Source organism: Prinia subflava, chromosome Z (genome assembly GCF_021018805.1).
Source record: "Prinia subflava isolate CZ2003 ecotype Zambia chromosome Z, Cam_Psub_1.2, whole genome shotgun sequence".
Classification (NCBI taxonomy): Eukaryota; Metazoa; Chordata; class Aves; order Passeriformes; family Cisticolidae; genus Prinia; species Prinia subflava.
Window position 1 is genome coordinate 24,727,321 of NC_086283.1, and position 26,884 is coordinate 24,754,204.

Here is a 26,884-nt window from a genome sequence, read left to right on the forward strand (position 1 = left end):
AAAATGCTGGTTTACAGTGAGGATGGGTTTTCTTTGGAGAGGAAGTAAGGATAGGGAGAGCAAACAAGGTCACAGCTTTTTTCTCATCAGCATCTCTAAGTACAGGGTACATGCTTGGTGACAGGAAGAGGTCTCAGTCATGCCCCTAACTACTTAAACCTCTGCATGGCCCAGCCTGCCTGGAATCAGACTCACAAAATGTCTGAGAAATATTTAGGGCCTTGGCAGAAAACTGGGAGTGGAGGGGGAAGAAATCCCCACTCTCTCCAAAAGCAGTACCTGATGAGTGCTAAAACTAGATGAGATCTCCTGGACATGATCTTAGTGATCTCTACATGCAATGATTGCAGCTCAAATTTGTCCAATGCTTTGGAGAGCCAAGATTCAAAGTATTCTGATGAACAATCAAAGATAAAAGAGAAAATCCTTCCTCCATGCAGCTGGATGAAGGTATTTTTATGTCTCTGCTGTCCACAGCAGAGCCCTGCTGGTCCCTGCTCAGAGGGGCACAGCAGCACCTGCCTCCCCAAGGTCACGCTCCATCCCTTCAGCCTCCCAGAGCCACGGGCTGGAGCCCAGCTAGGGCAGAGCTGGCCACAGATGGCCCCTGGCTCTGGGCAGCTCTGGCACAGTGGGGACTGGACCCATCTCCCTGACAGGAGCAGGGATGGGATTTGAGGCTCCGGTGCCTCGGTGCAGGCAAGTATACGTTGTTATTCCATGGTGTAAGACAAAAGTCACAGAGCAGGGAATAATGTAAAGATGTTTCGTTTTTCCTTTCCCAGCACAGTGTCACTGCAGGCCAAATAGAAACCTCCTGGGTTATTACACAAGATAAATTTGACAGGATTGTAAATCATAAAATTGTCCCAAATAGCTGCTGACAGCAGACACTATCATTGAGTTGCATCTGATGTTTCCTTTTCTTTGTTTCTTCTTGCCACAAAAAGAAATATTCCCTCCTTAAAACTTTGTAAAATGAAAAGGTGAAGCAGAAACCCCAAAAAGATCTGAATGATGAACCAAAACCTGACATTTCATGTTTCCTGGGTCTGACTAAATGCAGTAATGCTGAAATAACGAGATACATAAAATCTCTTCTAAAAAGGCTTAGAAAAAAAACAGAAAAGTGTATCCTCTAATATTTTATGTATTTTTAAAATATTATTCAGAATTGACTAGGTAGAAAACACTGTGACTTATGGGAACTAGGGCATCACTTATGTGACATGAACACTTGAGACATCCCATTACACACAAAGTCAAATAGTAATAGTGTGGTATATCAACAGAAGCAATCTCTGTTTTGGGGACAGACGTAGGGATTTATTTTACTGTCTTTATTTACAGCAACAATCCTTTCACTGCTAATATCCTCAACCCCTGACAAAACATGCTTAAGGGATAGCAGCTCTCTCTTCCCTTTCTGGAAACTTGGGCTGTGCTTTAACTGCAATTAGGAAGCTGCTTTGATTTTGGTTCCAAGTTCACTGCTCCTGACCGTGGTAGAGGTTCTTCAGTCACACAAGGTTGTTCCCCTGGAGATGGAAGAACATCAGCCCCAATGAGTCTTCCCGGGTAGGAAGGGAACCTCACAGCCAGGGGCCGAGGAAACCTCAGCACCCAGTGCCTCGCCCACATGCGAGCAGGGAATACACACTCTATAAATAGCTACTGTAGGCACTCGTTGCAGTTACTGATCTGAAAGAGACAAATATTCAAAACTAAAGTTAACCACAGGCCAAAATGATCTGTACTTAAATGTATGAAACAGGGCAGCCCTGTTCTTCAAAGCAATTTTTTCAGAAGTTTTTAAGAAAAGATATGACCCCTCTTTACCCAAACTAACAGTGCAGCACACATCAGTAGGAATTTTATGACTCTGTGATGGTATTTGTTGACAGCTGTCAAACATTTGGGTAAAAATATGGAAAGATACATTGGCAGGCACTGAGTAAGAAACATGGGGAGGGGACTCAGGTGATCAGTGGTGTGTTTATTTCGAAGCATAAAACATTTAAGGAAAATTATTTCCACATTTCTAAGAAAAGGTTACAAGCAATGAAAAACAAACGGAAAAAAAAACCAAGCAATTTTTTTTACAGTAATGTTGAACAAGGGAAGTAAAGGCAAAGTTGTTAATTCAACAGAAGCCAAGTATTTAGGAACAATCCTGGTTATGAGGAGCACAGGTTAAAATAGACTAATTTTTCCTTTATTAGTGAATACTGTTCTGTGAAACAATGTTTAAAATCTGAAATGTTCCTAGAGTTCTTTTTACTGCAGTGTTGTGCAGAGAGATAAGAATAAACAAACTTGCTCTCCACTTAGGGCTGGAAAGTGTGACCCAACACCGACCTTCCCTCCCACAATCTCCATCTGGGCACAGAAGAAAGAGCAGAATCAAAGGCCAACAAGAAGTATAGTTACCCAAGGGGTTCCTGTGTCTGCCCCCTTCCAGAGCACTCAGCAGCTCGTATGCACAGCCTGTGCACAACTCCCCTTGCAAAGGGGATGAGAACACTCTGGTGGTCTTTAGATGCCCAGGTTACTAAAATTTTCAGCCTGAGATTTGCCTCCTGCACACAGATTTTAGCTGGGTTTGGGAACATCTTGCAAAGCAGTGAGGGGCTGGTGGGGAATTAAATGTCAAAGCCATGGCCCGCAGACTATGGGTCCACATAGTCTTTAGCTCCACAGGCATTTTAGGTGTAAGAATCCAAGCTCAGATTTATTTTGGAACTCAATCAACAGGCAGCAGGAATGACAGGAGGTGCTCTTACACAAGGAAACAGATGCCAGACAGCACAGAATGCTGTGGTTTGAGGGAGGATATGGCAACAGGCCAGCCAAGAGTGCAAGCAGGTACAAACCACTGAGCTTTGACTCACTTAAGCTAACTACAACTTATTAAAAAAATTCTATATATATATCACTTCCTATTCAGTCTGTGAGAGCTCAAAGTCCAAGCTAACTTCTAAACCATGACAAAAAATTCTAAAACAATATACATTTCTGTTCCAGTCCCAAACACATTTTCATCCGAGATCTTTTCACCTTGTGGAACAATTTCTCCTAAACCCTTACGAAACAGAGCTCCAAACAGAAAAGGTTTAATAACCATGTGGATAGCCTGACAGCATGAAGCTCTGAAAGAGCCACCTGAACCTTCTGCTCCCACTGCAGACTCACAGAAGCATTACTCATTTAATTAATAAAAAGTTAAAAATTCAAACAGCAGCAATAAATACTCCCACAGATGGGGTGCGGGGGGCAAACCAGCACAGGGGCCAAAGTAATATATATAGTAAGAGATTATCCCCTCAGAAATGTCAGCCACTTATGGCTCCTGCTGTAGCACCACTCCCAGATTATCTGGGCTACGTCATCTATACAAATTACCAGGTCATTAAAGAACTCTGGAAGACTCCTCTGTGTCACTGATGGTGGAATTCCTGAAAAGAACAAGCCATGTTTTTTTCAGTAAGACAGGTTGTGAAACCACATCCCACCATGTTTTCCCCAGAGTGGGTAATCAGCACGTCCAACAGAGCTGGACATCAAAATATGGAGCCTATGGACTGAGAAAAGAAGTTCACTTAATGACGTGTAAAAGACTAGCAACAAGAACATGTGAACTGGTGACAGGCAGGAAAGCCATCCAGATTTCCTAGCTTGCTCTCAAACTGCAATCACCTTTTCACAGCTGAACAGGTCCTGCAATACTCACAGGACTAAAAACTGCATCAATGAAGCAAAGTACAACTCTGCCTTTTAAGACTTCTTTTTCTGACCACATTTCTACACATAGAATCATTATTCACATTTAAACTAAAATACAAAAGAAAAAATCCCCATAAGCTACATATGGAGTGCAAGTAAAGAACACTTCCACAGAGCATGGAAAGCATAAAGTTCCACATGAGAGCCTGACTCTCCCTCCAGATCTCTGGGTAACTACTGCACACAACCCTCCACACACCACATAAGGTGCAAGCCAGGAGGAAACAGGACACACATTACTCCTGCAACATGCACATGCCTTTCACTAGCTTACAACTGCTCATGTATTTCCAAGAGTGCACAAGCTGAATTTATGAACACATTTATCAACAATGGGCTATTCTCTCTCTTGATGTAAGGACAGTGCCACTAAAAAAGCCTCATCTGTATCTCTGCTGATCAGGAGCAGAGGAAGCAACACAGATGTCAGGTACAAAACCAAATGATTAAAAAAACAGTGACCAGCAGATTCAGACACCAGTGTAAAGGTGAGGTGATCCCCATCTGGAGGGCAGATTAAGAAGGAACAACAATTCTGGTAGGCAGAATGAATTTAGCAAAGAAAAGTGCTATGATCTTTTCTGATCAGATCATCCCCAACTCTTTGGTTAGAAACTTCTCCAGATATTTGAACTGCACTTGTTGCTGTGGTATCAAATTATATTTTGATGTCCAACCAGCCCATCAGATTAAGACTGTAAGACTTATTTATCTGCATGTGAATTGCCCTAATCCATCATTGCCATTATTCCACTTGAAGTCCAGACAAGTGGTTTGAGCTTCTGACTGTTACCAGAATGCTACTTGTTAGAGATCTCACCCCTCAGAAACAGAATGGGCAACTTAAAAACAGCATTGCTGATAAGAAAACAAATCACTTTTGTCCTGAGAACAGGTAAAGTGATTCTTCCCACCCAAGGGGCCTGTAGAGCCACAGCCAGGCTGTCAGCCACATTCTGCTGCACCAGTGCTCATCCCTTCAGCACAACTCCATTATCCCAAGAAACCACAAGACTGGCTGGATCCTGGCAGGAATTGCTTTCTCTGGGCCAGGTTCTTGGACTTCACAACTTTCTAAGGGGAGGGAAATCACAGAAAAATGGTTATCTGCAGATGATGAACTCTCTGATGTTAACAGGGCAAAGAAACTTTACATAACCTAGATTTTCCCAGGTCTTCTTCCCTTTGCTCTTGTCCTACCTCAAAACGGACCAAGGGAAACATCATGTCTGGAGTCAGAGTGCTGGGTTTTGTAGGGATATCAGATGAGCCTTTGGGCAAATTGTATACGGAAGTGAGCACTTTTGGCATTTGCTACTGATTGGGCACCAAAAACGCAAAGTCTGAATGAATTTTGCAGTGTGTGTCTGCATCACTGGGAGAGGGCAGACAGCTCCCGTGGCTCTCCCAGCTGGCACACCATGTAGTCTTAATTTCATCCAAGTGCAATAGCTATAATTGCTTTTTATCCAGATACTTGTCTAATTTAGATACCACAACAGCAATGTGAGAGAATCCAAGACTTATGAAAAGGCAGCCTGACTGGAAATGGAGATGGGTATTTGCTGTATCCATGTGCACATGTACAGCTGTAGATTCAGAGATGGAAAGGCGTTCTTATGCTATGGTTAAGAAAGATGCAATGAGCATCAAATCATTTTATACTACATTACAGAAGAAACCAGCTTGCAGTTTTGGACAAGTCTTTGATGTTTGTTTTCAATCCTAGTGAGTAAATGTTAACTAATGCCATTATAAATACTTTAATCCAGAGGGAGATTAAAAAAACAAAAACAAAAACAAACCAAAGATTAATTTCATTGAAGCACTACATTTAATCCACTGACGACAAAATGTTCAAAAATAATTCTTCCACTTATGTAGAACAGATAATGAGTCACTTAAAAAAACCCAACAAAACAATAAACCAAAATCCCCTCAAGATTGTGGCTATATTCCAGCTCGTGGCTATTCAAGGCTCAGACACAAAACTGACATCCTGGCTTTAAACCACCTCAGAATGATCAGAACCCATATGTTAAGTTTCTTCCAAACAGAGAATACCAATGAAGATACCCACTTTAAACAGTGTCCCTCATCCCCAGCATACAAACAGCGGGATACATTTACATTATCCTAAAGGAACTGCAACTCCTTCAAGTACTTTTCAGTTTAATTAATAAAAGAGACACTGAATATGGATTTCAGGGGATTTAAACTCAAGCAGGGTCTAAAATATGGTCACTTGAGCTGCAAAAATATTTAGTAGCATGTGATACTTAAATGACTGACAAATCCTTAAAAGACAGAGCAACATTTTTCTATCCAGTGCTTTGGACAGCGTAAGAAGAGTATTCTTAGGGTGATGAGTCAATTTATCTTCACTGGCCAGTTTCCAGGAGTATCCACATATGCCACCATTCCACCTCCAACAACCTTGCATAGCCACATGGAATTGAGACTTCAATTTTTTTAAGAGGAAGAATTGCTTTTGATCTTAACCAAAACACTTATGAAACCTAAAGCTTAAATGTAGATTTTGGTAGTGACCATTACTAGTAAACTGCACAAAGAATAAATATCAGTACTTCCAAAACTGACACCACAGTAATCCTGCTGCTTGATGCATCAGCAGGGACCAAATACAAATAGCAAACTCCCAACAAAAGTCTATTAAGCTTCACTTGGTTATTATTAATAGGTAACACAGTAAGCTGGTTTAAACGGTTTTCCCCAGAGGATGCCTCTGTGACTGTGTTCATTAGCAAAATGACTTGTAACATTATGGGAAGTTCAGAACAAGCACAATGGCAAAATCAGAGCTGCAGTTTGTCAGCAGGGCACTGTATTTTGTCAGGTAAAGATTCCTGTGTATTTGCATGGCTGCACGCATAAGCAGTTCTCCAAGGAAAAAACATTAAGACTGTTTTTTCATCAGTCCCTAACAATAAAATGAATGCATCAGACCAAAATAGTTTCTTAAAAGTAGGTCAAAAATACCCATTCATGATCACTTCTGCATTGGTTTCCTAGCAAATTCATCTACCCACGTGGATATACGTAATGCGTATCCTGGAGACAGTGAGGCAGAGGAAGAAAACCAAATACATTAATGAGGTAGCTTAGACTGGGTAACTGCAGTTAAAAGTTTTATTGAACAAAAGAAGTAAAACGTGGTAGTCCAGGGTCACTGAGCAAAAGCAGCTCTCTTACTGAAGCTGCACTTTGTGCTAAATAACCTTATTAACTGAGTCTATACAGAGGACACATTATGCAAGTTACCTCAACAGCAAAGGAGAAAAGGTAGATTAAATTTGAAGGGATGGAACCATTTGGTCAAATTCAGTGGCTTAAGTTACTGTTTCTAGCCCTTAACTACCCATATTCAGTGCAGCCATACAACAGAATACACAACTGCACTGAGTCCCCATTTGTTAATAGTGTGTGCTCCCATGCAAGCGGAAGCCAAGTCCTAAAAAAAAAAAAAAAAAAGAAAAAGAAAAGAAAGAAAAAAACACAAACACGTTTAGGATGTTTTGTTTGAGGCATCATTCAACTGACTCGGGAAAAACACTTGATATATGTTATAAAAAACTCTCGGCCTCTACAAGGTTTGCTCCTGTACAGTGCTAATATTTTAAAATTATTTTACTTCTTCCCTCTGCCTAAGAAACTTCATATGCTCTGAAAGCACCCACAAAGTCAGGTGGGTAAACAGATATGTCAAAAATACTCTGTGTAAAGAGGGAGGTAGCTCAGGCCCCCTGGCATCCTTCAGACAGTTCACATTGATGTGGTCTACCTACCCCTGTAATCTGCAGTCAAAAATGAAAGGAAAAAGGATTTTAACATGAAATTTAGTGACATGCTCAATACAAATTTGACTCACTGGGTTCCCAAATGTAAGCTATAAGGTACCTCACACCCAACATACAACATTAATAACGTACCTAGTTCATACATTTTATAGACAATATCCTCTCATTTGTTAAACATTTGGCTCGGGTGAGTACATCTTTTATTGTTAACCACTTGAGAGACATTCTATGCCAAACAAACAGCACGAATAATGTCAAAGTCTTTTCTTTTTCCAGTAATTGTATGAAATGCTGTAGGCTGAGCCTAACAGAAACTACTGAAGGAAAATAATAGACCCCATGATGCACTGCAGAGGTGTTACTACGACATGGTGAGTCACGGGATGGTTCTAGGGTGCTGAAAGAGGAGACTCTCTAGACGGTGACCCTGTATTGTCCTCCGGAGGGAAAACAGTGAGAGTGCAGGCTCGAATGCCACCAAGGGACTCTGGAAGGTCAAATACTTTATGCCACTCATCTTTTTCTGGATCATACTTCTGAACTATTTCCACCATACACCGGTTATTCCAAGAATATCCTCCAACAACATAGATTTTATTTTCAAAGACAGCAACCCCAACATCACTTTGCCCACGTAACATGGCAGCAATTGGAGTCCACTGGTCTAGAGTTGGTGAGTAATATTCACAGCTTAGAACATCATCATAATCACTTGTTCCTCTGAAGTGATTTCCACCAATAACATACAGCTTGTCTCCTACAGTACACATGCAATGCAGACCTCTGACTGTCGTCATCGGAGCTTTCTGAGTCCATTTGTCTGTGTCAGGGTCAAAACACATGAGTTCCTTTTGGAAAGTATCATGGGTAATCCCCCCTAAAGAAACAAGACACATGTTAGAGTAGTGCTCACCCTAATAAGCATTAAATAGCAAAAAATACATTTTACTCAAGGAATGCCATCTTCCTTAAAACTTCTTCACTCTAGCTTAGATTACCATCACAAATGACGATTACCATTTCAAATGACGTTTGTTCCTTTAAATGGGAATATGGACAGAGGCCATGTCTCACATTGCACCTCATTACACATTTGATACTGGCACATTTTAAAAGAACAAAAAACTGTTAGCTATGCTTCTATTTTGCGAAATAATTTCTTTGCTTACATTCATTCAGTTTGCTAGTTTTGTTTCTCACCATCAAGAATCCATTTCCCTTTCAAGTTTTGATACCATGCCACTGTGTTTTAACTTTCACAGTAGAATTTTCATCAGAAAGCTTTTTTCATCAACTTCATGTGAATAGGGAGAGGACACAGATTTCAAATATTCTTCAGTTAATAGTTACCTATGCTTCCCTCTACATTTACCTCCTACATAGCTCCCTGCAAAAGCATCTGGAGAGGCTACAGGACAAAAGGAAAAGAAAAATCTCTAGGATCTACATAAAAAAACACAGCAGACAGCATATGCATAGGCCACCTGCAGTAAAACAAGCAAAATGGGCAAAACACAACTGACAACAGCACAGCAATTAGGAGCTCAATGGACTTGCTCACAGAAAAATAAGCACCTGTACCTTGTAGTAAATTCTAAAGCAAATTCCTCCTAGTCTACTGGCACAAGGGCCCCTAAATTAAGCTGCTCCAGAACATCTCCCCACCCAGTCCCTGTCAGCTAAGCAACTTTGTCCCACCTCCTGCCCTGAATTTCAGCTTAGTTCTTAGAAATTAAAATTTCAGTAGGAGAATACAGTCCTGTGATCTCTGCAACGATCACTGACAGACAGATTGATTCTTCTTTAAAAATTAAGCTAATAGCAGATTTTCAGACAACCCATTTGGAAAAAATAATGTTATGAAACTACAACCTCAGTGACATACAGGGCCAAGCATATTCCAAATTAAAAAATGGTGAAAGTACAGATTTCACTTACACAATATGATTAGCATGGGAACTTAGCCCTTTCCATTACCTCAATGAAGGTAAATGTTGTTCTCTGAAGTAATAAAATTTCCAATGCATTCCAAAGTTTATAGGGAGGGTGTGTTTAATTACATTGCTATATTATATCATATCATAATGATATATATACATGTTATAATTATTTATTACTGTTATATACAAATATAATTATATATTATAACAGTATTATATTTAATTATAATTTAATTGGTATATAAATTTATATATGTGGCTACACATATATAAAAACTTTATTCTGATTGGTAAAGTGAGTATATTCAATTACTAAGCATAATATTATCTACAATAATTTTGTCAGAGCCTGCAGTGCATGTGCTGTTTGACTAGCTTCATATGAAACTGCATCACTGCTGATACCATGGCAATCCTGCTGCAACCACAGGCTAATTTGTACTGTCTGCTGCTGAAACAGAAAAAGTTAGGTAAGCAATTGTTTCACAAAGATGATATCACGGCATGATTTACCTGAAATATACATTAAGCCCCCATACACGGTTCCAGCGTGACCATAGTGGGGTTCATTCATTTTTGCCACGTAGCTCCACTCGTTCATTCTGGGGTTGTAACATTCCACAGTGGCTGTTGGAGACAAATGAGAGCACAGAAGTGTTGAAACCAGCACGGCAGTTCGGTGCTGAGCTCAGCGCAGTGGCAGAAACATTCACAGAGGAAATGCCAACAAGTAACACTGTTCAGCTGAGGGAGTCTCAAGGGAATTATTGAGCATTGTCACAGAAACACAGAACAGATGGGGTTGGAAAGGGCCTCTGGAAATCATCTAGTCCAACTCCTCTGCTAAAGCAGGGTCACCAAGAACAGGTTGCACAGGATTGTGTCCAGTTGGGTTGTACCATCAGCAAACTTGCTGAGAGAACACTTTGTCCCATGCTGACTAATATTCTATTGCATTGCAGGGTTTTATTAAGGAGTGCAAAGCAACATACAGCACAGCATATGCAAGTCACTACATCAGTTTACCAAAGCCAAGCTAAAAAAAAAAATTTAAAAAAATTAAACATCCCTGAATCTGGAAAGGAGATGATCAGTGCCTGTATTGATGTACAACTCTATTTGTGCAGTTTTCTCTGTGAGCTGGAATGTTAAAATGATCAAGGGTTTTATCAGATCAGAAATCACAGAGGGCAGTACCAAGTTAAGAAGAAACCCAGCACCCAGTAGTCAGTGCAAAATGGATTCCTGAGAAGGAAACCTCTCTCTGACATAAGACAGGAGAGATGCAGAAAAAGGGCGTGCAAGAAGCATAGGGAAATACAAATAGAAGGCAGATTCAATAACGGAGCAAGCTCTGAGTATTGGCAGCTTGAATACTATAGTATGATCAGAGGGGCACAAGATCCTCAAAAAATGCATAATATATAGAATTTATGACCCACAGAGCAATTGTCAATAATTTAGTTATCTTAAAGACAAATCAAATCTCAATTTAAATAATTAAAGCCTGCCTAATCTCTGTTGGACGTTTATGAACTATATATAGAAAAATCCAATCTGTCTTTAAAAGTTGCATTTTACTTGCTCTAGAACAAGGTTTTTATTGAATCAAGGGTGGAAAATCTGAGTCAGCTCTATGGAATCAGTGATGGTGATTTAACAGTGCAGGATTACACATCAACTGAAAGAGAAAATACTCTTAGAATCTGAGAAACTTGCCATTATAAAGGCAGGATCTAGTTAGTGTTAACTTAAGCCTAATTACAGAATTATAGAGCAGGCCAGTAAAGAACATCAGACCGTAACACTTACAGAGTGACTATAAGGCACCTCACCCTAACTCCAAAGCTATTTCAAAAAGATCCTCTGGATAAGTTTGGAAGAGTATAGCTATGATCTCGGACTACAAAAAAAAAAAAATCCCTAATCATGAAAAAATATTATAAGGAACATTAGAGTGACCTTCTGAATTCTCTTTTAGTTGCTGCATAACCTCCTTATTGCAAAACAGAATGATAATACATAATTCCATGCAATTAGTGTCTCAAGTACACACATTGAAAAGAGAAGCTTTCAGTTCCAATGTCAGAAATACTGTTTGCCAGTTCAGTGATCATCTAAGGCTAGAAGTGAAAAACAAAAAAATCTACTTTGCACCTAAGAATTGTTAAATTGTTACAGCACATTGGATTTGCTTCAGCTTTTCCCTACCCAGGAGCTGAACTTGAAATTTATGAAATGCAGAAAAGTGCCAGTGCAGAACATTAAGTTCATAATATAAGGCAAAACACACTAAATTTCTGCTTTCTTCTGAACAAATTATATGTTGATTTGCATGTATACAATTATTAATTTCATATTCTTGAAACTGTTTCAAAATAGTAATAAAATCTTGAAATGCATCTGATTCTGTGAGAGTGCCTTGCACAAGGACTCCCAGTTCTGCCGTCTCAGTGACGTGTAAGATGAACAAAAAAATAAAACCAATACAAAGTAACCGAAGTCATGTGTGTCTGCAAGTACTTGTGATGCACCAAATTCTCGATTTTAAAAATCTGCCCAATATATTGGCAAGTTTCCAAGTCTCTTTAAGAGATCTGCCTTGGTTGTTTCAGTTTTCTTAATAAAGACAGAAATCTCCTCTTAAAAAAAACTTGTATTCTTTTCCATTTGATATGCTGCAGGCCTTCTGTATCCCATCAAGAACTTAGCCATAAAATCAGTGATGCTGGAGACACTCTCTTGCCCAAAGAAAGGTATAGGCACAAAGAACTGAGTCCACAAATGACACCTAAATTAAATCTGTGAGTTGTGTTTCTGTGCAGTGCCACCTTGACATCACATGCAGTTTTTGCCCAATTCCCAAATTCACACTCCCTCTTGTAAACATATCCATCCATTCAAATGTTCTTTTTTTAAAAAGGAAAGCTCCTTTCCACTCTGCTCTATTTAGCAATCAGATGCAAAGATGTGCAGAAATTTCAAAATCAGAAAGAAACAGATTTGATATGCAAGTAATTATAGCTGTCTCAGTTCCACCCCTAGAGCAGCCCTTTCCAACCCGCTGTTTGCTGCTCCTCTGCATCAAAACCATCACTCTACTGCTTGCACAACAACTGCATCCCCCTTCCCAAAGTGCTTCCACTCTGCACAGAGGTGAGGAACTTGTATTTTCAACACACTCCAAGGACAGGAAGGGCAGAGGATGTGCAAAGCAACTGCAGAGCCAGCAGCACTCAGACAAACATGACATTCAATGCTGGACAGTTTTATCTCACTCTGCACAACAAACTGCACTTAAGACAGAAGCCATAGCCAAAGTATCCCTTTAGCAAGAGAAGATAAACACGCAGAACTGGTACCCATTACCACCATCACTATCACCATGTTGTAAAGACATTATTTATCTGAGAAAGGATGATGCTGAGTCCAAGACCCATCACTTTCTGATGTGGCTTCAAAACTGTCTGGAACATTCCTAATATAGCTTAAGTACTGTCTGACACTCTTTCAGGCAAGCTATTCCAACTGAAACCTCTCATCCACTGTGCTGTAAAACAAAGCTGATCCCTTTCCAGCTGAAAAACCATACTCTTCTGTTAGACTGATCTGTACACTTGTTTCCCTGTTACATTGCAAGGTCATTCGATTTCTCTTTTAGCAAGATATTCTTCTGCACTGAAAAGAAAAAAATATTCAAAATTCCGGCTATTAAAGGTGCCCATAATTTAAGAGAGACATCTCTAGAAAAACTCCAGACAGAGGAGAGTTCACAAAGCACTCTAAAACTGCTACTTTAATGCACCTAAGTGAGAGTTATGGATTCATTCTTCCAACACTATGAATGATTCAGACCAGGCTTTATTTATGTTTAACAGCAGAACTTCTGATGTGTTCATTAGCATAATCCAGGGAAGACAGGCCTCATTTTAATAGAATTAAGCAATCTCAAAAAGACATGAAGTTTTGGCAGTCCCAAGGGATGTTCAGCCTGCACTCATTTTATAGTGCCATCTGTGATGCTATTTGAGGAGTATACAGATATTTAACACTTCTCTGTCAGCAGCTTCTATAGTGTCTTGAGGTCTGTTACAGCAGCACTTAGCAACTCTGTGATGTCCCAAACTCAGGCTCCTAATTTCGTTATATTATTTCTATAATACAGCTGGTTCCTGTACAACTCCAAGCTGACTTAGTTAAATAGTCCTGACTAATTTTGTCCTAGCATACCAAGGAGCCACTCCAAAATAAGCCTCTGCACAAGAGGTCCTCTAGTTCACACTCTGGTCTGGTATTCACAACACTACTCTGACAGTAAACAGCCCAATTGGGTACTGGTGCATATCAATCAACAACATTTAAAATACATTAGCTATACCTTTATATACATACATACATATATGTACACACACACTCTCTCACAGGGGAAGTTTTTACATAAACAAGGAAGGTTCAACATCACAGAGGGCATCTGAAAATAACTACCTTCCAACCTGATGGGCAGAGAGTCAAAAGAACAGGTAACTGGCCTGGCGGTTTTCTCTTTCTGGTTTTATTGCAGCACACTGAATGAATCTATGGCTTAGCCACAACCCAACATCCCTTAAAGTGCTTAGGAAAAGCCCATATATAAAAATGCCAAACTCTACTCAAGCCTATCAACAGCAGAGCCTGAAGTATCTGGAAGTACTGAAATGCACAAGTGTTCGAGTACTTACACACGGTGCTTCTGCCACCATCAAGCACCACAACTGAACTGTTAAAAGGAGCTATAAAAATCTACTTGTCAGAATAGAAAACAGACTCCAGTGTTTAGTTGGAATCTGCCAATGTGCTGTGCTCACAAGTATCTCTGTGAGCCACACCCAGCTTTCTCTTGGTCTCTTTTTCCAAAAAGTCCTGTTTTTTGCACAGTGGCCTTCTCCAGGCTGGGCTCCTCCCCATGCCCAAGTGTTGTTCTCCTGCTTTCTGGGAATACTTCTGGCAGGTGCCTGCCTTGACATTTAAAGGGAACTAACCAGAATTATCTACAATCCTTCCAGAAGTGGTGCTTAATTCTGCACAGCCCTAAGCTGTCACAGGTTTGAAAAAAATCTAAATTATAATATCATCATTCAGGACATTTAAAGGATACATTTACTACATTCCAACACATGTACCATGTACATGGAAATCCTGTCAAGTGAACCAAACTTTTCTCAGTGGCAGGCACTGGTAAAATAGCAGCTCATTATTACATTGAAGCAAGTGTTACAGATGTAGAAAGTGGCATTTACAAAGTTCTCAGAAGATGAAACATCTGAAAACTGATTTGAAAAGGTTTGATTAAAAGCCTCAAAAATGTAATTTTTATTCCTGTGAATGTCAGGAAAAAAAAATCATTTTAGTAACTTTAATCCTTTGGCCCTTTTCCATAAGAGCTGATCTTCCAGAAGGCTCAGTTCAGGATTTTGGAATTTTTCTCCTCTAACAACAGACTGAAATTAGTTTGAACCCAAGGGCAACTTCTTTAATATCTGTCCAACACACATTTGACCTTCTCTTCTATGAAAGGCCTGAGAGTTTTTCTCTTCTGAACAGAATGCGAAGTTTAAGCTGGATTGCATCTTCCAGTTGTCAAGGTTTATGAAAGAAATATGGAAATGGAAAGTGACTCACCTCACAATTAACAAGAAAAGAACCTGAAGCCCCAAATCAAAGCATCAGACAGCTACAATATTTAGCATTTAGAGTGCTCTTCCCACAGACTGATCCAGTGGCATTTTTCAGGTCTGTGTAGCAATTGTTACAGCATTTTAATGATATCTTTACAAAATAATTTTAGATAGGTGATAGATTTTGTATTTTAATTAAAGCAGAAGAGTTGAGGTCAGCAGAATGACACTGCTTGCTCTTAATTAAGGTAACGCTGCACTCAATGCCTCCACACACAGGTTGCACTGGCTTACTGACAATATTATTGTTTTTGTCAGACTTGCAAACTTTTCACTGACATTTTTATAACCCTACTTGGTTCAGCTTTTACAGTGCACAAGGTCAGCAATCTGATTATCTGCTATTAATTCATACTGTTAGAAAATAGCTCACTGAAGCTATATATCAGGTTTTCTGATGCTCAAAGATCAATACATGATGTTAGCTCGTACACTGAGTCTTTCAGAGGATATTGAAATTGTTTAGGATGTATTTTCAGGGAAATAAAGTGATACATATTAAAAAATTCTGAAAACCTCAGGATCTACATCAGAAAATGGCTGTCTAGGGAAAACAAGTTATTGCTAAGCAATTTCCCCTCTTTTTGAACAGGGAGCATTTTTAAATGTCCCATTTCACCAAACATTGGGATGGATTTTAAATTTCTAGCAAAGCCAGGCCACTTTTGTATGGTGGAAGCAGTGTACTGTATGTTTTCTATGAAAATTTGCAATATGACAATAAATTAAACCTGTGTATGTGAATAACCAAGAGGCTGTAATTTTAAGAAGTCACAGATCCTGCAGTAGAAATCAAGTTTTGTGTTGTTTCAATTAAAAATGTTTCTCACTGCATTTACTGATATCTGTGCAGTTCCGAAAAGCAAATCTTAGTAGCAAGAGGTAGAAGCCAGAAATGGACAAGGGACACTTGAGTATTGGGCTGAAAGCAGCAAAATAAATAAGATGAGATGATACATCTGGTTTAGATATAATACTATGCTAAACTTCCAAGCACAATCTCTGGGACATTTCACTTTTAAAGCACAGACAAATTTACAGTTGAGTCTCCTATCCCAGACTTGACTAAATGCTAACCACTATAGCTTTGCATAATGCAGTGGATTAATAGGGGTCATCCTCTGCAGATTTTTATTAAATTTAAACTTATCATATATTTATTCATTGTTTTTATATTGTTTCCTGGAAACTGATATTGGGAGTGGTTCTTCTGGTTTGTTTGGGTTTTTTGTTTGTTTTTGTGGGGGTGTGTTTGTTTTGTTTTTGTTGTTGGGTTTTGGTTGGTTGGTTGGGTTGGGTTTTAGGGGTTTTTTTGTTGCTTTGGTTTGGGGGGGGGGTTGGTGTTTTGTTTTGTTGGTTTTATTTTTCTGTTTGGGTTTGGGGTTTTTTTTGGTCAAGCTAAGTTAAATATTTGCAAGGAGGGACAAGAAGAGGCATCAGACCAAATCACTCAATCAACTCAACCATTCGTATAAATAAGTTACCTGCATCACAAGATCATAGGTGAAATATATCATTTTTAATAACTAAAAACAGAACATTAGAATATCTGAATTTCGCTAATCTGTGGGTGAAACAAATCACAGTCATTAGACTAAAACTAAACAAAACAAAACCTCATCAAAAAATGCCTTGGCATTTCAAATGCCAAATTTCAAACTATTCAGGAAAATTTGTGTCTTTTAAAATGTAATGTTCATTCGACAGCAAGTTTCAGCTAGAGTGATGTATCCTTCTTTGGATACAAATGGATTTTGTTTCTCAGCTGAAGTAAGGATTAATTTTTTCTTTTTAAAACTGCAGTTATATTCCCCCACACTTACACAGGCAGACATACACGCTTACTTTATGTTTCGTGGTAAAGGCCAAGACACTGAATATTATGCATCAATATACAAGACACACACATTTGGAATTTTTTTTTGTGGGACCCCTTCTAAAATTAACTTCTAATAGTATCCAGACAAATTTCTCTCTGCATTTGCAGTATTTCCAGAGAGGAGCAGCACTCCAATGACTTCAGCTTGTTTCTCTCCACCCATTCCCTGGGCAGCTCAACAAAAGGCATGGGACTGGCTCCAGGAGGACTCACCTAGCTCACCCGCTGCATTCCGACCTCCGACTGCGTACAAATGTCCTTTGAGGGCACTTAGGTGGAAGAAGGTCCGTTTCTCGTTTAAAGATGCCACTTGCATCCACTTGTTGTAGCGAGGATCAAACCTGAAGACCGTGTCGACCGCCGTCTTTCCCTTCGTGTCATAATTGCTCTGGCCCCCCACCACGTACAGGAAGTTCCCGATCACGGCGATGCCGTGCTGGTACCTTGGCGCATCCATGGGAGCCAAGGATTTCCACTCGTGGGCCTTCTCGTCATACATCCGTAACTCCTTGCTGACCACCAGCTGCTGCCTGAGCACTCCCCCCAGGGTCACCAGGTGCGTGCTGTCTGAGCGGATGGCCGTCCGCTCCGACTGCATCACCGGCTGCATGTACGGCATCATTTGGTAATTGCTGGCCTCCAGAAGCAAGTTGACACAGGTATTGTCAGTTCTCATGAAGTCCACCGTCTGAACGTAGTTAATAAGATCCTGGGGTGTCATCAGGGGAAACCTGATGTTCTTCATGAGCTTTGCAGCGTACTCCATGCGAGGTTCCTCATAGCGCAGCCAGCGACATGCCGCCTTGAAGAGTTCAAGTTCAGTGCAGTGCTTAAGGCTATTACTTGAAAGCACGAAGGCAAGACGTTCAAAGGGGAGTTTCACAAATTCACCAGTACTTAATAATGCTGGGAAGTTCTTCAGGATGAAATTATTAACATATTTATCCACTTCTGTGAGATTGTATGTGTTGGCAATTCGCCCAACCTCAACACAGTTTTCCAATGAAACCTATTGAGTAAACAGAAAAAGGAATCAAAACACTTTCTTAATTTGGTGTCTAAATGATAATGTAAAATCTAATGAATACTGTAGAATCAGCAATATTTCAGCATTTTGCAGTGCTCCAGGTGATTTACACATGAGCAAATATTCAATGCAGTATATATATTCATGACTGCAAGGGAGACCCAATTTATTCCTTATTTTGAAGAAAGAAATGAGACAAGCAACAAGCAGATGGCATATATTATGTCAAATACCTTATACAATGATGAGGCATAGCAGTTATATAGCACTTCATCTTTGAAAAGCTCTGAAAACATCTTTGTAAGAAAGATATGTAGAAAATAAAGTTAAGGCAGAAGTGATCAGCCCAAGAGAGCAAAACAAAAGTCTCACCATTAGGCATTTTCTGACATTATTGAAATTGAATTGACATAATAAAACCAAAGAGAATGGCACAGCTAACCCCTGTTATTAACTACATATTTCAGACAACTTATATTTACAGTGTTCAATCCCATATATAAATTTCTTCCTTAATAAATCAAGGCAGTGTTCTTACAGACTGTTCAAAATTAAATACATGCCAAAAATAAGAAAAAGGTGGTGATTCTAGTTTATACATTATTTTTTAAAAGAATGAAACTAGGAGGATTTCCCCTAAAAATACCCAGCTCATTAAATGCTTTAGCAGTATGGATCACATCCTAATTTAACTCAGTACTCAAGTGACTGTATCTTGGTAATCATCTGTTTTACACTGTAGCTGCATCTGCCTTTTTATATCTTTGGCTCCTGAATTTCTACGGTCACTTGGGATCCAAGACACAGGGAGGAAGAAACATGCCAGGTATGGGGCACAACTTCTAGTGGGTTTTCAGTGAATCCAGACAGTTCATTACAGAAAGCTCTCTGGTACATGTGCCCAGCAAGTCACTCAATTGCTTCTTGCTGAGAATTGTGGCTTTTTTTGCATTCAAACCTGATTCCAATCCAAGCTTATTTTACACTGTGCATGTCAGTCCTACTCAGTGTCAACCATCTCCACAACTTTGTGATTCTCATTACATTTGTAATGCCAGAAGAATTTAAGCTTACGAATCTCACGGTTATTTTTAAAAAGATTATAAAGTTTGAGGACTATGACCTGACTAGAGCCTAAGAATTCAAAAACCTTCAAATGACCTTCTGGTCATGACAGAGATTAGAAGATTTTAATACTGTATAACTCATTCTGATCATTGTCCTTTAATACCAGACAATTCAAATGTCTAATGAGCACAGGAATAGGAGATTTTCTTAATTCACTAGAAATTGATCTAACTTGCCCTAGAGTTAAGATCTACAGTCATCCAAAGTCTTCATTCACGCATCCTGAAATGCCTACTAATCCTGCAATCAGGTCCTATCTATAAAATGAATGTGCAGCAGACTGTCAGGAGTTCTATTATGAAAATATCTGTGCTTTATATGCATGGAAATAATTTTTATATTACAAGACAAATCACACTGTTTATATCAAAATATAATCACACCAACTAGCAATAGCCTGTAAAATATTCACTGACTGGGTTTGAGGATCAGCATCAAACAGGTTGCCCAGAGAAGCTGTGGCTGCTCCATTGCTGAAGTGTTCAAGGCCAGGCTGGATGGGGTTCTGAGCAACCTGGTCTAGTGGAAGATCCCAGTCCACAGCAGGGAGCTTGGAACTGGATGATCTTTAAGGTCTCTTCTGACCCAGGCCATTCTATTATTCTAATTTCTGTACATTTCCTTTTAGGTATTTTAATTTAAATAAATTCCTTGCATAATGGAAATAACAGAATACATAACCTGAGTAAATGAAACAGAATATTCTTACTTCTAAAATTTCTTTCAAGTTGTATTACAAAACAAAGCAATGGAAAAAACACTCCTTAACAAACAGCTGACTAGCAGTATACCACAAATCTTAACTCTTGCTATATAGTTACAGTATTTAAAAATCACTTTGGAATATATTGACTGGCACAAACTAGAGAAATGCAGCGCTTCCTCCACATCAAAGGCAGGCAAGATATTGTTGCATACGGAAAGGCACGCTTGGACTTAAAAGATCAAAGCAAAACCTGTACAGATTCTGTACTACTGGCATGTGTTCAGGATGCAATTGAGTATTTGGAGCTATTGCCGACTGGCTGCCACTTATTAAGTGCCCAGAGTGCATCAAGTTATATATTACCACAATTATGTTACACTGTAAATTTATGCAACTGAGCACAGTCCTGGACTTCTTATGTTTGAGAAATTTATTGACACATTACACACTGTTAATGACTGATGAACATGACATCAGCAGTTTCCAGTCAACCCCTGATTCTTGGAAAATTTACTTTACTTTGCCTTTATTATGCCTTTATTAATCCACCGGGACTGTACTTCACTCAGAGTTGATTTTTTCATATATGATTGCAAATACTTACCAGTGTGCTTATGAAATTGTCCACTATGTTTCACTCACGAACAAATTCCACCATTCACCTCAAATCAGACTGCCATATTAAATATTGTCTTAAAGGTTATTTATCTGGCAAAATTACTATTACCCTCTTTACTGTGCTCTATTATAATAATCAGTGTACCAGGCTAAATTATATTGCAAAAACTTAAAAGTAATAAAAATATATATTCTAGAGATTCTTAAATCCTGAGCCAAAAAATTACCCTTCAACAAAAAGAAATGTTGTAGCTACTTCCACTTGAATGTTCAAAACTGTGCAGGGTTCAGTAAAATAATGTTATTTAAATAAATACTTCAGTTACCCAAACATTAGGGGTTTTCTGGTTTTTTAGAAGTTTGACTTATGCTGTGGTTCTGTGTGGAAGTCAGTCAATCAGGAGCTCTTCAACAAAGAGAAGGAACTGATACTCTGGAAATCCCAATGAAATGAACAGGAAGAATGGAAGTATCAGATGAAAACATAAGACTGACTGTACAGTGTGTCCAATAACTAGTAAAAATACTCACAAGGAAAGAGCTAAAAGCCATAAATGTTCAAACAGCTAAGCAGCTCTACAAGAATTTGAGAATTTAATTTAAATAAATCCTATTTTGCATGGACTTTGACTACTGAGCAGAGCTGCTCACTCACATTACTCATTGTAATTGCTCATTACAAAGCAGAAGTTGCAGAAAATACTAAAATGCTTTTCAAAAAAGAAAGGTCAAGCACAGCACTGTGTTATGACAGCCTAAAAAATCCCAAAGCAAAACCCAAAGTACTTTCTTGAGAAAGCAGTTCACTTAATTCTTTGAAATTTTGAAGCAACCACTTTTCAAGCTCTCATAAAAACTTGACTATAAAACACTACAAAACTGGACACAGCAAAATGATTGCAAGTATAGGAGCCTTGGAGAACAGCTCAGGAAAAGTAACACGCACAAAAAATCAAGCCGTCAAACCCAGTAGCACAAAACAATCAGGTGTCCAACTTTGTTTTGTTTCAATGAGTGCACTTAATGTAGTGCTACAGAGAGTCAAAGTTTAAAAGGGTAAACACACTCCTGAAACCTTCAATATTTCCTGTGGGCTTGCATTGACAGAAGCCCAGAAAAAAACAGCACAGAAATTTGACTGGCTCAGAAAACAGAATCCATTGTACCCCTACAGTCCAAAGTCAAGTTTCTGGTGGCTGTCAGAGCTGGTTCCAGGGTCAAATCCCATGCTCCCACACAACAGATTAATTTGCTCCATCCTCAGATAACCAAGGTCTTTTGACAAGATATGACTTCCAAGTATTAAGTTCTCAATATTTGACTATTTCCTAGTAATTACAAAAGCATAAAGCACCAAATTATAGAAGGGATATATTTTTTTTTGTGCAGGTACATCCAAGACATTAATTTTCAGTGTTTGGGAATGTTTTCTTTAATTATAGCGTAACAACCCTTTCCCCATTACCCTGTGATTTTCCCAAGTGCTGTAATTCGCTTGGGTAAGTTTCTCATCTTTCTGCATTCTGTACGCTGCTGCTACTTTTGCAAAATCAGTACTGTGTCTAGAACTCACTACTTCGAAAACATTTCCAAAGCATTTCTGTGAATTTTAATTACATTACAGCTCAGTTAGATATGAACATGAGAGTCATCCTAGTCTATTGTACAACTACAATTATTTAAAACGAATAGTAACACTAAGACTAAAAACATCTTAGGAAGTATTCCATTGTTTCTCTGAGAGTCTGTTTGGTTGCAGAGCAAAGACAATCAGAGCAATGGGCTACTTGACAGTATGGGTGTAAATGCAGAGCAAATAAACACTTTTAAGTCAGCTACAACAGATACTAGTCTTTGAACGTCTCATTATTTTTGTTACACAAATTAAGCTGTTACCTTAAGCTTCAGTTTCTCTTTGTTAATATTTCCAATACCCTCTTTATGAAGTACACAATTACATTATGCCTTACATAAACTGACTTCTATAATCTCTTTAATAATGGACTCCCTAGACAATTCAAAGACAATTAAGTATTTGTCTGGGAATGGTTACCTCAGCACTCAAGCCAGCTAACTTCAGTAGAAATAACCTCAATACTTGCTCAGAATATTCATTTAAATTACAGAAACTCTCTTTCGAAAAGAAGGTCATTTGCTCACCAACTCCTGTTTCAACAAATTTAGAAGTAAGGTCATTCAAAAATTCATTACATAAGGATGCTAAGAACATAACTAGGCTAACAGAACAACCTCAATTTTGTACTTCCTCTGCAGCTATACCATGTATGAGATAATGTCCCCTTAGACATTGGTCTAAATGAAAGTATTCCTGAAAAAAAACCCAATTAATAAATTAATAGAGTCTTCCTCATTCTTTAAAAATGCGGTATCAAAAAAGGTATTTCTTATTTGAACAAAAACAGTGACTGAGTCAACATCACAAGTGAACACACTTTCAGAGAATGAGCGTTTTAAACAATAACATGATTTAATATGAAAAAAGTTCTTTCTTTAACAAAGCAAAATAAACAAGCAGCTGCCCTACCCAGAAAGGGGAAAGGGCAACATGGTGTCCTCAGGGCTCAGCTCCCATCACAGGACGCCCTTTTCAAATACCTGATTCAAAACACTACCAAGACCTTTTTCCAAGTTGGTATTTATAGTAATGTCAAACCTGGAAAGGCATCATTTTAGAGGGTAAAAAAATCTGAGCAACAGAAAATAGGTGGGGTAGGATTGAAGAGTATTAAGCTTAATGAAACATTATCACAACATTATCAGATGACTAGTCAGTTGGAAAAAATTTCCAAATTACAAGCAAAACATCATTATCAAGCCTAAATATGTCTAACACATCATATGAAATAGGTTGCTGTTATAACCAGCTTGGAGTCCTCTGGTTTGCATAAATCCTGGTACATATTTTTCAGTTAGGGAGGTCATATTTCTAAGCCTGTACTCCGCAGAGCAACAGGAATACCTGCTTCTTTATTTCACATTACAGAATCAAAAAGCTGAATTCCAAATAATTTTGTAATTTGTGTGGAGTACACCAGTCTCCCTGTTAAAGTCAGAGCTCTAGTGAGGTATGTAAGCACTTAACATCAACATTAGAAAACCTCCCGGAAACATTAAAAATAACTGCAGAGTGTCTCGCCAAGCAGAACTGCTCTGACAGCACAGCTCTTGCATCACTGCTGTTCTACAGCCCCACAGAGCAGGTGCTCCTCACTGCTGGCAGGACAGGAGGGCAAGGAAAGTTACTGAGGGATCCTATCTGGGTGTTGCTTTTACACTGTGTTTGAGTCAGCAAACACGTAACTGAACCCCCATCGAGATGGAAGGGCTCATATATACATATATGTATGTATGTATGTATGTATGTATGTATAAAAATACAGGAATAAAGTGAATGTAACTGAAGCACACCTAATGAATGCAGCAAGCAGACTAAAGCTAGAGTGAGTGCAATCATGCAGGGAGACCCTGAAACATCTCATATCAGACACGTAAGGGAAGAATTTTAATGCGGTAGAACACTTGTATCAAACTCATACTGTATCTAATACACAGAAGAAAACCAAATTTTTCAAGGAACCTATAAAGCTAGTTTGTTCTTTATGAATCGAAACTATGAATAATGGCAAGTTTTAGACATAACTTCTACTATTACGTAAGTCAAGTGTCATCACAGAAGAAAAAAAAAACTCCATACCAAGGCCTTAAACATTGTAAATGGGAAATGAATATTCTTACCCCAGAGATAAGAAATACTTTACAGAAGTCCAAAACAGGTAAAATCTGCAAAAAACTGGCAGCTTCCAGAGTGTCCTGAAGGTTGTCCATGTTAAGTGAAAGTTTTGCAGTGTAGATGAAATCAATGATCTTCTTTAGGCCTATTTTGTTCACACCATGAAGCTTAATGCACATTAAATCTTGTTCCTTCATTCCTCCTGAAATACACATGCAGGTAAATGTATATGATCATTTTGATGTGGTTGAAATTATTTCATAAATTTAGAGATAACTAAAGTACAATTTTAAAATTTAATTTAAAAAACCCACATGCAACAGTAAAGAGAGAGATGTTTAGTCCACAGTGTTGTTTGCAATCCTGGACTGACTCACACACAGCACTGAACTTGTGTCTCAGTGTCTGAATGAGAGAAATTTGGAGACAGCAGTACATGGCTTTAATAAAAACACCACCTGTGAACATGGCCTTGAAGTAATCACTTGCAGAAGCCATCATTGCTCTGTGGACAGGAAACACCTCATCACCATCTCCAGGAACAAGCGTCACATCACAGAGCAAACCTTCCACACGCAGTTGGTCAAAACCCTGCAGGAAAAGCACAATGCAAAGCATCTCTTTGATTTGGGAGGAGAATAGGAATCTTTCATTTTCTTTATGTAAATATTTATTTACTTTTATGTACATGTGTACTGTAGGTCCAAAAAAGTGACAAAGAAATAATTTGTCATCCTAAAAACATTATCTGTAATATACTTAATGATCATTATTAATTGAAAACAAGCAGAATAATCATTATTTTCCAGATACAGCTGACGAATGCAAACTACACCAAGCATTAGACAGTAGTTTTATTCAAATAATTAAGTTATTTTCAGGAAGGAGTTTCTTTTATAAGCTTTCACAATAGCAGTTGTTTCAGGTAGGACTGCTATCTTTTTTGGACCTACCCCTTCCGGTCACATATGCATTCTAGATACATTTCTGTTCCACAGCAATTTAAGGGGTTTGCAACCTAACGGGCTGCAAAAGTCTGTGGCCTGAAAGGAAAGCTGTTACCTGGTTCTATGATTATCAAATTTATTATGAAAGTTGACATGCTAAAAACTCCAAAATAAGCTTCCATTATACATCTGATCTCCCCTGAATTACTTACAACATCTAACTGTAATTAAAAAAAGCCATCTACAGCAGCATCCTAGAGCAAGATTTTCTCCAAAGATGTGCCCAGTTTTGGATACTGGAGGATGGATTAAATACTCTCCCCTCCTTCATTTACTGTGCAACAGAAGCTCAAACATTAAACATTTTCCTTCAAACTGATATTTTTCTAATACTAGCAAGAATGTATATATTGTCTCTGTACCACACAGTAGTGCCATAGTCAGACCCAGCACAGGGCACAACACCAAACCTGGCAGGGCTCTGCCATCTTAGGGACATGCCTTCCTTAATTAAATAATAATATTTAAGTGAGCTTCTTTGATACAGCTGTCACATCACAGTTTAAAAGTTGTTACCTCTTGGAACTTGAGAATGGACTGGGGTAGGACCCCGGGAAAAGGCCAGGGGTTTTTTCAAAGCTGCTGCTAAAACCTCTATCTCACAGGAAAAGAAGTCCCAAGGAATGCTTGCTTGTGGGCTTGACAGTACAAGAACAAGAGAGTTTTTGAAACTTTATAGGAAATATTAGACTAATAAAATCTATTGAGTGGACACATTGTTTAGAGTAGCCAAAATTCTCAGTACAGCTCAATACAGGCATGAGAATATCTGATTACCTGTAATACCACAGAACTGTGTGTATTGCTGGTGAAAAATCTTGTGGTTCCTGTCTTTGAAGACTGTAGATGGGCAGAGACGCCCATATCGCTGCTACCAAGAGATACTTTCATATGAGGATCCTCCTCTTCCACCAGAGATCTAAGAAAATTGGAACACAGAAACCTTAAGACCAAACTCATTTTCATTCAGTGATCTTTTGTTCTAAACCCATAGTCTTCAGGGATGAAATGTGGCAGCACAGAGGCTACAGGAAAAAAATCAGCAGGCAACAGAATCAGTCCTTAGTGGTTCCCTTCAGCTAATTCAAGAAAGTGAAGTGTTAATAGTCACTAAAAAGGCAACTAACTACTTTTTGGCTAGTAAGTTTTTCCTTTTCTTTCCATCCCCAGCTCCCTGATTTAGACACTTGCACACCATGTTATTTCTATGAGCCAGTATTTTAGAATGCTTGTAGAGGTTTCATCAGGTTTCCAAAATCAGGCATCTTAGCTTTTCCTTGGCAAACTGGTGAAGCACTAAGTGTAATATTAAAGAAAGTCTTTTCATTCTAACAGCTTGCATTACACCTCATTCATGCATGACTATTCATAATAAAAAATGTACATCATGGAGTTTCAAGCTGCAGCTTTAACCTGCTTTTAGAAGCACACAATTAAAACTCCTTTAGGACATGATAGCCAGTATTTTGTTAATGTGCAGGCAAATGCTTCATAATTTTAATTCAAGATTTGA

General features: G+C 38.7%; 1 protein-coding gene across 7 annotated transcripts in view; it reads right to left on the reverse strand.

Annotated features, from left to right (window-relative positions):
- Nucleotides 1-1,976: 1,976 nt before the first annotated feature.
- Nucleotides 1,977-26,884, reverse strand: part of KLHL13 (kelch like family member 13) — an 81,931-nt gene continuing 57,023 nt past the window's right edge. For all 7 annotated transcript variants that reach the window (XM_063422230.1, XM_063422227.1, XM_063422233.1 and 4 more), the window contains 6 exons: nucleotides 26,149-26,290; nucleotides 24,823-24,955; nucleotides 24,370-24,566; nucleotides 17,348-18,143; nucleotides 10,055-10,168; nucleotides 1,977-8,478 (listed from right to left, as the gene is read on the reverse strand). In XM_063422230.1, coding sequence (XP_063278300.1) covers nucleotides 7,991-8,478; nucleotides 10,055-10,168; nucleotides 17,348-18,143; nucleotides 24,370-24,566; nucleotides 24,823-24,955; nucleotides 26,149-26,290 — 1,870 coding nt within the window. In that variant the 3' untranslated portion in view covers nucleotides 1,977-7,990. The remainder of the gene's footprint in view (nucleotides 8,479-10,054; nucleotides 10,169-17,347; nucleotides 18,144-24,369; nucleotides 24,567-24,822; nucleotides 24,956-26,148; nucleotides 26,291-26,884) is intronic.